At 40.1% G+C, this 13,022-nt stretch overlaps 2 protein-coding genes across 5 annotated transcripts in view; one reads left to right on the forward strand and one right to left on the reverse strand.

Annotated features, from left to right (window-relative positions):
- SPATA4 (spermatogenesis associated 4) lies at positions 1,954 to 10,566 on the forward strand. Of its 2 annotated transcripts, XM_005698683.3 has the most exons (8): positions 1,954 to 2,224; positions 3,674 to 3,803; positions 4,174 to 4,292; positions 4,403 to 4,623; positions 6,724 to 6,840; positions 6,992 to 7,112; positions 9,140 to 9,159; positions 10,343 to 10,566. In XM_005698683.3, the coding sequence occupies exons 1-8, from the start codon at positions 2,007 to 2,009 to the stop codon at positions 10,456 to 10,458; spliced, it is 1,062 nt and encodes a 353-aa protein (XP_005698740.2). In that variant the 5' UTR covers positions 1,954 to 2,006; the 3' UTR covers positions 10,459 to 10,566. The 2 variants fall into 2 exon arrangements, with proteins under 2 accessions (XP_005698740.2, XP_017897287.1); XM_018041798.1 differs by lacking the exons at positions 6,992 to 7,112; positions 9,140 to 9,159 and having other exon boundaries at positions 6,724 to 6,844; positions 10,339 to 10,378.
- The window catches only part of WDR17 (WD repeat domain 17), a 64,502-nt gene continuing 63,944 nt past the window's right edge, over positions 12,465 to 13,022 (reverse strand). For all 3 annotated transcript variants that reach the window (XM_018042092.1, XM_018042090.1, XM_018042091.1), the window contains one exon: positions 12,465 to 12,759. In XM_018042092.1, coding sequence (XP_017897581.1) covers positions 12,640 to 12,759 — 120 coding nt within the window. In that variant the 3' untranslated portion in view covers positions 12,465 to 12,639. The remainder of the gene's footprint in view (positions 12,760 to 13,022) is intronic.

Consider the following 13,022-nt stretch of genomic DNA (forward strand, 5'->3'; position numbering starts at 1 on the left):
CACTGTTTCCATTGTTTCCCCATCTATTTGCCATGGAGTGATGGGACCGGATGCCATGATCTTCGTTTTCTGAATGTTGAGTTTTAAGCCAGCTTTTTTACTCTTCTCTTTCACTTTCATCAAGATGCTCTTTAGTTCCTCTTCGCTTTCTGCCATAAGGGTGGTGTCATCTGTGTATCTGAGGTTATCATAGATGATACCATCTGCTTCTGCTCACATTAGTAACTCCGTGTGAAGCTGAGCCCATTCCTCTTCAGTCCACAGATTTCCATGATCATCTTAGAAATATTTAAATGTACTGAGCCCTTATGATGTGTGCACACTGTTCCAGGCTTTTCACTCATTTAACTTATTGATTTAATCCAACATAACCCTGTGATGCATATCCTATTTACTTCCATCTTTTACAAATAAAAATAAATAACTCATCACATAATAAGTCTCATAACAAATAAAAGATAGGGCTTGTGCTCCAAAGCCTGTGTCTTAACTGATTCAAAATACTGCCTTATAAAAGTCACATCAGAGGTCACCTCCTCTGAGAGGATTCCTATACTCCCTCAGGCCAAATTATTTGCTTCCTCTCTGATACTAATATATTTTTACCGTGGAAGAGCTTTTCAGATATTTATATCTCTGTACCTTCTATAAATAAGCCAGTGCACAGCCACCCAATGGAACTTCCTGCAATGACAGCGTGGTGTCTATGCTGTACCAAGTGGTGGCCACTAGCCAGTCCCATGCGGCTACTGAGAAGTTGAAATGTAGCCAGTGTTACTTACTTTATTTTAATTTGTTAATATTTAAGTCTGAACAGCCACATGGGGCTAGTGGCCACCATATTGAATAGTGGTGATCTAGTACACAGCAAAGAACAGAACAATAACTCCTCAAGAAGTTCACTGAATGAAATAATTATCCATGAAAAACACATTAGGCAAAGAAAAAACACTGTATAGCCCCATTTCTGGTTTTCTTTTTCACCATATACAGACTTACATTGGTTTACTATATTAATAAACACGTTCAGTAAAATATTGCTTTACTCTCAAGTCTATCCCATATTTTATCTTGCATAATAATATGTATCTATGAACCACATTGATTTTATCTTTTACTGTAAAAGTTTTAAAGGATGTTAATAACTCCGATGTGCAGATATTTAATTTATAATTGTGCCTGGTCTGCAATCCTTTTTTCATCTATATCTTTCACTGATAAATCTCAAGTGACTAGCTCAGGGCCTAGTAGGGATTCAATAAATACTTGTCCAATGAATGAATGAGTCACACACACTGAGACATCCTTGTGAAGTGTGATGATCTAATTTACAAGTTACCTTCAAATATTATGCAATTTTTATGAACGCAACGTAATAATTAAGGAAATAGGTACATTAAATTTTGTAGACATTAAGCATCTATTCATCTTAATTTTGAAGATTTTTTTCAGGTGGCAGTTTGCAACAAAATCTCTATTGTTTCCATTTTCCAAACAAAAACAGTCTTTGTCTTCTGAAACGTCCTCAGCCTTCTCAAAATGCTTGACTACAGAAACCACAACATTCAAAATGTCAGTTTCTAAGGGAAAGACGGATGGGAGTGAGAGTGTTCTAAATCGGTTACTTCTTAAAGGGTAAAACGGAGATTGAAAGCTCCGCCCAAAGTTTAAGCTCCTGGAACCGAGTCCTTTCCCAGTGGGACCAGGGATGCGCATCCACCAACCCAGGGCGGCAGGACCCCAAGCTGGAGGACCCCAAGCTGGAGGACCCGTGAGGCGGGGCGTTCGCGCAGAGCCCCGCCCACACTAGGCCCCGCCCCAGCCGAGGCCCCGCCCCAGCCGAGGCCCCGCCCCAGCCGAGGCCCCGCCCCAGCCGAGGCCCCGCCCCAGCCGAGGCCCCGCCCCAGCCGAGGCCCCGCCCCAGCCGAGGCCCCGCCCCAGCCGAGGCCCCGCCCCAGCCGAGGCCCCGCCCCTATCGGTGCTGCCATAGAGACCCAGAAAGCGCTATGGCTGCCGCCGGCCCTGGAGAAGGGCTTTTGACACAGCCGGCGGTAGCCCGCCCTAAGTCACGGTCAATTTTGCCATGTCAAGCAGCTCCCAATGGAGAGAAGCCTAAGAAGTGTCTGGTCTATCCTCATCCCCCGAAGAGCTCCCGCTTGTCTCGGTCGGTTCTGCGCTGGCTCCAGAGCCTCGACCTCACCTTCTTCCCCAGGAACATCAGCAGGTGCTGAAGCAGGTCCGGCCCCCGGATGCCTAGCGGGCGCTGAGGGCCCACCAGAATCCGCTCAGGGGCTCTTTCCAGGGATTGCCCCCGCCCCCGCCCACTCACCACACACACACACACACACACACACGCACACACACATACATTCATATACACACACTCACATACACACATATATTCATTATACACACATACATTCATATACACACACACACTCTCACATACACACTCACTCACACACTCCTTGCTCTCTTAGGGAGATGACCTAAAAAAATAGGATGGAGCATTTCAATCAGTCAATCATTACTTAAGCCAATAGAGAATACTTTGGTAACTAAAAAAAAAAAAAAAAAAAGTCCAGGCTCTTTCTTCAGGGACATTGGACATTTATATTACTGAGGATCAGTTTGCTTTCTGTTAGATACTGCATCTAGTTTGAGAGTTATCAGGGACTGAAAAAAGTTGCTAAGTGCAGCCTCGCTGAACACTGCTGTTGTTCAGTCCCTAAGTCGTGTCTGACTCTTTGCCACCCCATGGGGTGCAGCGTTCCAGGCTTCCCTGTCCTTCTCTAGCTCCTGGAGTTTGCTCAAACTCATGCCCACTGATTGGTTATGTTATCCAATTACCTCATCATCTGTTGTCCTCTTCTCCTCTTGCCCTTAATTTTTCCCAGCATCAAGGTCTTTTCCAATGAGTTGGCTCTTTGCATCAGATGGCCAAAGAAATGGAGCTTCATCTTCAGCATCAGTCCTTCCAATGAATATTCAGAGTTGATTTCTTTTAGGATGGACTGGTTTGATCTCCTTGCAGTCAGTCCAACAGACTCTCAAAAGTCCTCTCCAGCACCGCAGCTCGAAGCATCAATTTTTTTGGCGCTGAGTCTTCTTTATGGTCCAGCTCTCACAGCTGTACATGACTACTGGGAAAAACATGGCTTTGACTCGACAGACCTTTGTCACAATAAGCTCTCTGCTTTTCAACAAAGAATGCTATCTATGTTTGTCACAGCTTTCCTTTCAAGAAGCAAGCATCTTTTAATTTCACTTGCTGAACATAACTGGTAGTTAATATTTTTTCTGGGAATGCAAACTAAATTCCAGAAAAATAATGACTTTGTAGGCAATGACTCTGGCTTATTAATTTCAGTTTTCCTTAAGAAAGATGCCTGAACTTTTCAGTGGATACAGGTATCACATGGGGATCTTGTTAAAATGCATATTCAATACAAATTAGTGGTTTTGGCTTCATAAAAGGAATGCCACGGGCTTTGGTGTATCTACTCTTACCCAAATGCTATTCCATAGCAGGCTTCCTTGGAGTAGGGATCCAAGAATGCTCCATAAGTTAGCTGCTGTCAGTAATAGAATATTTAAGTGGTGTTAATTAACCATAAATACAAACTGTATAAATAACTGCACTTAATTTCATTTCCTTATCGCTATGGAACAGAGATTTTTCAAATGGCTTCCTGATAGCAGAAATATTCACTACATATTACCCCTGGGACCTTAAGTTGTCATCCTTTAAAAATGGAACTTCTTTAAAAGTCAAGTTGGATAACTGGGCACAGTTGGAAAAGGTAAATTAGCAATCACTGACACTTTTAACTGTTGAGAAGTTTGTTTGAAGAGGTGTATTCCTGAGATCTTGGATTTCTCTGTATATGTGTGTGTGTGGCCATGTGCTGGGTTGGCAGCTTGTTTCTTTGTATTGAAAAGGTTACTAAGGTTTATGTCATGAGTCACCTATGAAACTTGGCATACTCATTTCAAATTGGAGTGCGATATAATAGTTGATTGCCTTGCTGAGTAATAATATCTTTTAATAATTATCACATTAAACCTCAAACTATTAGTTGAGGATTACAGGGAGACTAGAGTGAATTCACAGTAATTGGAGACATTTATTGAACTTCTTATGATGAAAGTATTCTCTTTCTACTATTAAAGTTCCTGGCAAGAAAAAAACTTAAATTACCTAAAGAACTAATCCATGGAACAATTCACTGTAAAGCCGGAGTACCTGAAATACTGATACAGGAGGTGTACACCTTGTTAACACATCAAGAGTGAGTTATCTGGAATTTTCTAGTAATATAATTTAATATGAAACTTTTGGTAATATAAATCTTATTACTAAAATGGCATTTGTCAACAATATTTTATTTTATTTTTTCAGAATTAAAAGTATCCAGGATGACCTCGTGAATTTCACAGACTACAGTTACCAGATGCAGTTGCCCCTGGTCCCTAGGTCGACAGCTTCAAAGTCTATTAAAGATAACATTAGGCTATCAGAACTAATAGGCAATCCCAACAAACTTAACAATGAACTTAAAGTAGAGTTCCTCTTCCTTTTACAAATGTTGCAAAGGAAATTGAGCAGAAAACTGAATCCAAGTAAGTTTTCCTTGGAAATAGTCAACTGGGTTCTTCCAAGCTTAACGAGGCTCTACTTACACACAAGTGAAAGAAAAGCCTGCCGCTGTACCCGATTCATGGACTGTTGTAATTTCATCTGCTGTGACTTTTATTAATTCAGTCATACATGCATTCATATCTATCATATTATTTTGTGGTTTTAATGTGTTCTATTTCTTGTTTTTTGTCTTACCTATTTTTTTCTTCTTTAGGACTGAACTTTTTTCCAAAGACCCCGCTACTAATTTGGAAAATTACAAATTTCTACTCTTTCTAGTGCTACCATAGAAATTTTGACATACATATTTATCTTAGTCTAAATGTAATATATTTATTCTCTTCCTCAAACTGTAAGGACCTTAGAACACTACCCACTCCCTGCCAGCCCCCGTCCCACTTAAGTTCTCTTTTTTTTTAAGTTGATGCTATTTCTCCCTTTTATTTTTATTTATTTATTTATTTTTGGCCACACCGCACAGACACGCAGGATCTTAATTCCTCCACCCGGATTGAATCCGTGCTCCCTGTAATAGAAGGGCAGATTCTTAACCACTGGACTGGCAGGGAAGTCCCCCCACTTAAGTTCTTTTGTTGTTCAGCATTTGTCAAGTTATTTTTTTAACACCACAAAATCAAGCATCATTTTTTATCCCTAATATTTGCTTACATTTAATTTATCTATTACTTCTACTTATTGGATCTGGTAGGAATTTCTGGAACGAAACACATCCATTCCATTTAATCTTCAATTTAAAAGTTCATTTTAGTGCAAAACTGACCTGCATCCCTGTTTGCTTTGGAACACAATTTCTCTTTAGCCATGGACACCTCAACCCTTCAGATTATTGAACAGAATTCTTTCATCATCTGTGTTGATTTTTGAGACTGCTGATTTTAAGCGGCCAAAGTGATTGTAACAGTTTTGTGCAATATTATTGTCCAGAGTGGTATTTAGCGCACATAGGGCACAGCTGATGAGTAGAAATGACCTCACACACATCTTCTAGCCTCCGTGAGGGTGAGCTAAGAAGAGTAAGTGGTCTTTGGAAGCACAGTGAAACTGATGCTCAAGTGCTGCAGTTGATAGAATTAGTAAGAAACAGAAACATGGAAAATAATTTTGTCACCATTTGTATAGTATAAAAATAATTGCAAAATGAAAGATACTGTATGATTTTATTTATATGAAATATACAAACATGTAAAGCTAACCTATGATGATAGAGGTCAAGATTTCTTTTTAGAGTTCTGGAGCTTCCCCGGTGGCTCAGTGGTAAAGAATCTGCCTGCCAACAAGGGTTCGATCCCTGGGTCAGGAAGCACATTGGGTCAGGAAGATGCCCTGGAGAAGTAAATGGCCACCCACTCCAGTATTCTTGCCTAAGAAATCCCTTGGACAGACGAGCCTGGCAGGTTATAGTCCATGGGGTCACAAAGGGTCAGACATGACTTAGTAACTAAACAGCAACAAAAAGATATGAGGGGGTTTGGGGTTGCTGGTACTACACTGTTTCTGAATCAAGGTGATGGCAACCCAGGTATATATTCACTCCAAAAATTCATCAAACTGTAACAATATGATTTGTTCATTTTTCTGTATGTATATTATTATTATATAAAAGCTTATCAAAAGACTAATAGGAACACAGGGATACTGCCTTTAAAGTACCTTTTTTGAAGCAACTCTCCCATGCATCAGAGATGTGAACCATGGTGGAGAGGGCTATTAACCTATGTATTCACACCACTCTCAGGAATGTGATACAAAAGTGAAAGTGAAGTCACTCAGTTGTGTCTGACTCTCTGCGACCCCACTGGACTGTAGCCTGCCAGGCTCCTCCATCCATGGGATTTTTCATGCAGGAATACTGGGGTGAGTGGCCATTTCCTTCACCAGGCGATTTTCCCGATGCAGGGATCAAATCCAGGTCTCCCGTATTGCAGGCAGACTCTTTACCATTTGAGCTACCAGGGAATCCCTGATGTCTAAATAATCGGCTTAAATGAAATTGTAGTGTTGTATTTTGACAATAGTCATAATGAATTTTTAAGAAAAAATGTTGTGTTTTTATTTTATAGAATGGTTTGCAGTCAAACCAACAGTGGGAGAATCTACTCTCGATCACCATCCTGCCAAAGCCTCTGGGAACAAAAGCAATTCAGTCATTTCAAAGGCAAAAGCTGCTCCTGTGTGTTGTAAGTTTTTTAGAAGTTTTTTTTTTTTTTACTTGTTAAAATTGATGTTTTTCTTTTATTTTGTTCATTTAAATTTTTTAAAATAGTAAAAATGCTGGTCTAGCCATTCAGTCTAGAACTGCGCAGATTGATGTGCTGTGTTTTTCTGTAGGTGCTGCGAGCATGAGTACATTGAGGGCTAAGAACCAGTCCAGACGAGGGGAACCCCCAAGCCAGGGTGCCCCCACTTTCTTCTATATGAGCCATCCCAATACTGATTTCTGCTTAAAAAAGTGAGTCTGAAACAGTGGAAGTACATTGGCAGAGCTCAAAACTTAGTTCTCTAGCAGCTGGATGATGAATCAGTCCTAAGCCAGACGCAGACTACCTGCACACCTGGACTTTCCAATCACTTGTTTTACAAAAAGCCGCAAGTTTAAGTCCTGTGAATTCAGAAAGCACTGTATACCACAGCAAACTATAGCCAAACCACGGGCTAAAGTCAGTCTCTGCCTGACAATTCTGTATAGCCTGCAAATGAAGCATGGCTTTTACATCTTCAAATGGTTGGAAACATATCAAAAGAAAAACGGTATCTCCTGACACAAGAAAATGCGATGGAATTCCAGTTTCCATGTTGCTAAGTAAAGCTGTACTGGGACACAGCCATGCCTGTGCTTTTGTGACTTGTCTGTGGCTGCATCTCATCTAGAGCAGCAGGCCTGGTACTGGCCACAGAGACTGTCTGGCCTACAACGTAGGATCCCAGACTTGGCAAATAAAGATGAGGGCAATATAACCAATACTTTTTAAGACATGTTGAGGACATTTGCTAAAAAAAAAATATTCACTGTGTATCAGAAATTCAAATTTAACAGTGTCCCATTTTTATCTGAAAACCCTACTCAAAGCTTGAAATATAATATCTACTGTCATGCCCTTGATGGAAACTATCCTGTGGGCTCTCTATAGAGCAGACTGCTTAAAGTGTGAAGAGGGATTTCTTGGGCAAGATGGGGTGGAAGTTCTTTGCTTATATAAGCTCTGGGAAAGCAATGTCAACAGATTTTTTTTTTCTTTTTTTTAAATGACTTCTTAGAACCTTTCATATGCTAACACGCATTATGAATATTAAAAGGGAGAGGTGTAGAAAGAAGTGTTTTTCAAACTCTGTCTGATCACATGGGACTTCCCTGGTGGCTCAGCAGTAAAGAATCTGCCTGCAATGCAGGAGATGTGGGTCCGATCATCCCTGAGTCCGGAAGATCCCCTGAAGAAGGAAATGGCAACCCACTCCAGCATTCTTGTCGGGAGAATCCCCATGGACAGAGGAGCCTGGTGGGCTGCAGTCTGTGGGGTCACAAAGGAGTCAGACATGACTTAGCAACTTAACAACAACAATTGGATCACACATCACTATTACTTAGTTTTGTTTTGCTATGGCTTGATAGATTCTGTAAGGAATCTTCCTGCAGTGCAGGAGACCTGGGTTTGATCCCTGGGTCGGGAAGATCCCCTGGAGAAGGAAGTGGCAACCCACTCCAGTATCCTTGCCTGGAAAATCTCATGGACAGAGGAGCCTGGTGGGCTGCATTCCAGGGGGTAACAAAGAGTTGGGCACAACTGAGCGACTTCACTTTCACTTTCCACTTTCATGCATTGGAGAAGGAAATGGCAACCCACTCCAGTGTTCTTGTCTGGAGAATCCCAGGGATAGGGGAGCCTGGTGGGCTGCCGTCCGTGGGGTCGCACAGAGTCGGACACGACTGAAGCGACTTACCAGCAGCAGCAGCAGCGAAGCAACTAACACTTATGGCTTGGTAGAACAACGGTTCCCAGAGCATACTTTTTAACATTGAGACCTTAGGCCAGCGAGTGCCTCAAAATACATCACCACGGACTCTAACAGAAGTCAGTTCCAACACTTCTATGAGGAAAAAAAGAGCAGTTCATAGTTTCACCTTTAGATTCTGAGAACACGTCCTCCCCTTCAGCCTGCCTCAGGCTCCTTCCATCAGGGATGTTTGCAGTAAACGTTCCAGCAGGCCGGGAGCTGGAACCCCGCGGGCTGGGGTGGGGAGGAGTGTGGTGGGCAGGGAGGAGACTGCAGTGGCCCCTCTGTTCACCTGCCTGCCTCTGTCCCTGTAATAGGGCTCAAAGGGCCTGACTGGGGATGAGAAAGCAAAGGTGGGAGTGAGCCAAAGCAAGGCTTTCTGCCTGTATAACAAACAGATGTCAGGTGCCATGCTTAAAAAAAAAAAAGTTGCCTACTGCTATCTGAGTTGCTAAAGAATATTCTTCATTTCTGTTGTCTTTTCAGGAAACTTTCAAGAGTCACAGGTGAGTTTTTCGAAAAACTGTGTGCTATCGTTATTTCAGATTGGGACTCCTAGTAGCATGGCCTCTTGCTGTTCGGTGTTTAATAATGGACGAACTCCTATAAATAACTCGTCCTCCATCTTGCGCTCTCATGAGGCCCGATTCCCTTCCGTTTCCGTGGTCTTGTCTCCTACTTTTCAAAGTGGCCGACGGGGGCCCTCACGGGGCCGGGCACAGCAGGGTGGGAAGACACGAGCTTTTCTCTTTCTCCTTCTCTCCAGCCTGTTGTAGATCCTGGGACTCTCTGTTAATTCCTGGGCACAACAGGAATTAACAAATGGTGTGGGTTTGACTTTGGTAATTATATGGATGAGAGCCCCTTCTCCTGGGCTTTACGTCATTTCTCTCCACATTTGTGAGATGGATGCCATTTTAGTCATTTCTGATGAGAGCAGAGTGATTAGTTTGGATAAGCTAACAGAACTTGGAAGTTAACAAGAGGAGAGGCAACAACTCTTGACTGAAGGAATTTAAACCTATTTTACCACCTAAGAGGGCACTTGGCACTGAATGGTACTGAAATCACAGGCTGTTCATCTGAAAAGCTTCTCTTAATCTATTGATAGGGTGGTAAAAATTAATTATAAGAAAGGGTTTTTTTTTTTTTTTTAACACTGAAGTTCCTTTGTTTACCTAAATCTAGCATCAACCACAACAATGGGCCAAGGAAATGCAGGTCTCTCAGTTATCTCTGGCCCATCCTATTCGAACCAAGTCAGCTGAAGAGTCTGAGTGGCCAGCTTGGATGCCTTAGCACAGAATTCTAGAAACCTAATTCTGAATTCTGTGTTTGCAAATCTAAGCACTATTAAAATCACTATTAAAATCACTGTTGCCTCACCTGCTTTCTGAAGCAACATTTAAAAATAGTAGTCATATTCAGTATCAGATGCACCCAATAAGCCCTGGGTATTTTTAGGCTCCGCAGATGACTCTGGAGGCGCTGGTATTCCGGTTTTGTATTTCCAACTACTATAATGCATGCTGTAACTGTTCTGTTTACTTGAGATTTTAGACTAACTTGTGCCCAGCCTCTTGCTAATTATTCTGTGTATGGTTGGTACATTAGAAACATTAATGGTTATGTATGTATTTAATAACCACAGTGGATCTCAATTTTATTTAAATATCCCACCAAATACAGGTAATAGTGTCAGTCTACCTAAAGAAATTGAGGTGAAGCAAACTGGAACACATTCTCTTGACTCAATGAAGCCTACCATAAATGTGGAAAAGGAACCCGAAGAAGCACCTATCTAATGGCTTTGAAGAAGTGATTTTACCACCTCTTGCCACCCTAATAGGATACAATCATCTACACTTGGATATATTTCAATAATAAGTAAATTAAAGTGTGTCCTATCCATAGTTGGGCTGAAGAACATATTTTTTTTTTTAATTCAACAATCATTTATTCAACACCTGTGCCTGCCTGGTACTGTTGAAAACACAAAATCGGTTTATTAGTATGCATGTTTATGCTTAGTCCCTCAGTCATGTCTGACTCTTTGCAACCCCATGGACTGTAGCCTGCCAGGCCCCTCTGTCCACGGGATTTCTCCAGGCAAGAATACTGGAGTGGGTTGCCATTTCCTCCTCCTGGGAATCTTCCTGATCCAGCGATTAAACCTGTTATTTCCTGCGCTCCTGGATTGGCAGGAAGATTCTTGACCAAGAAGCCACCTGGGAAGCCCCTTCATTAATCCAGAATGAGCAAAAGTAAGTTTAAAGGTACAGTTAAACATGATTCACCCTGACGACTAAGAATTCTTTCTCATAACTTTTGTAGGTAATGTGAATATACTTTGTAATGTTTTCCTCACTAGCAAAGAGTTACACTACTAGTTTGTCTGATATCATTTATTTACATGTCATGCTCATCAATACAATTTTTTTCTGAATATTACTATTACACATTGGTCCACTGAAAATCTTGCCCACCTCTAGAAACAGCTTTACTTAAGCTATGAATTAAAAAAAAAATATGTATCTTTCCTGTTGATACTAGAAGGAAAATCATGTTTCACTTGGAACTTCATTCTGGTGTTTAGCAAACCATTTAGTTTGATTGAAAAATCCTTCCTGCTTGCTGCCAAGCCACATATTTTTATCAAAGGGAAACAAAAGCAGCCAGATATTCTGATTATACTTCCTATATTCTTGGTAATCTTAAATTCATTATTTGGAAAATTTTCATTAAGTGGAATTATTCATGTTTTTATGCTATCTCATTAATAGTGTCATTTGACTTCCAAGATAAGTATTACTAAGGCTGAATCTCATGATATGTTTGTCAGTTTCCAACAAAACTCTATTTGTTTTTCTGCATTTTTGAAGGCTTAGACAGCTGCATAAGAATTTCGACATCCAGAGACTTCCTTAGTTAACTTTATCTTTCTGAACAGATAATATTTAGCAAAAGAAATTTAAAGAGAGTCCTGATAAAATAGATGACTTCTTGGGCATGAGTTTAGAAAATGTTGAGAATAATCTTTTAAACCATAAAATATAGTCCTTTAGGAAAGACTTTTAGAAACAAGTCTTCTGAAACTCAGCTGGAGAAACATGCAGAAAAAAGAATTAGATTTTGGTAAACAGTAAGTTTCTTCTCTTGATTCTGTGTTCAATCTCCTGCAAGAGCATTCATGGTCTAACTTCCAATAAATCATGTTTATTATAATTAGAGTTAATATAAAATGATTAGAGATTGTGAATATTAAATTATCAAAATTAGTATTTATATCTTTTAAAATAAATTTTCACTTCATTTTTTACCCCTCAATATTTTTCATGCTTATATAACTCATTCCTTTTATAACTGGACATTTAAGTTTCAGGTACAAAACCTGGGAATGTTTTCTTTTTAAAAAAATAAAACTCCAAAGTATTTTGACTGCATATCCATTTATTGATGTTTATTAAATTTATAACTGAAAACTTTGATTAAATATGAACTGAAACTAGTGGTTTACCGTGCATTTTGTAGAGGACAATATCGGTGCTTGTTAACTTGAAGATCAGCTGTATGTACCTTACATTTCAAGACTTGGAGATGTTTGGTCATTCAAATATTCATAGGTATCCATTGCACGTCAAGCACTATTATAGGTGTTGCACTATTTTATACCTTTCAGTGTTTTAACACTAGAATAGCTGGTACCTCTTATGCTTTGGGAAAAGTTTCTATGCTCTTTTATATTTGTCAGTCCTTTACCTTCCTCCCAAACACGGCTATTATATTTTATAAAGGAGACAGACACCTATTCTTCCTTGAAATTATATAAATATTTTATTTGTTGAAGTCAATGATTAAAATCAACTGTGAGCCCTCCACCCTCCTCTCCTCCTCCAGACCTTTGGCTTTTGGACAACAGAGGTAAGGTAATACTACCTCACGAAAGGTCTTAAGAAAAACAATTAAGCATGGAGAAAAACCTTCCATCAAAATGGGTTGAGTCGTATTCCAGTCCCCAGAGGTGAGAATGGGTTCACCTTTGCCCACATGAGAGCATCATTCAAGGAGATGGTGGATTTCCCATCTTCAAGGAAAAATACAGGACCCTGCACAGTGGGAGTCACAAGAAGAGAGGATGAGATTATGAATTTGCAACTTTTAAATTTTAAACTTAAAGTTTAAATTTAATTAAATTTAAAACAAAGTTTAAATTTAAAGTTTAAATGAATTTTAAACTTCCATACACAGAATCACTGTCATCAAAAAACCACTGGTGATATTTAGGCAATGCTGATAGGAAATTTAAAAATAACAGAAACACTAGATTTTTTGAATTGCCACCAAATAGAGAAACATTTTTAAATGCTCT

This window comes from Capra hircus, chromosome 27, assembly GCF_001704415.2.
Source record: "Capra hircus breed San Clemente chromosome 27, ASM170441v1, whole genome shotgun sequence".
NCBI lineage: Eukaryota > Metazoa > Chordata > Mammalia > Artiodactyla > Bovidae > Capra > Capra hircus.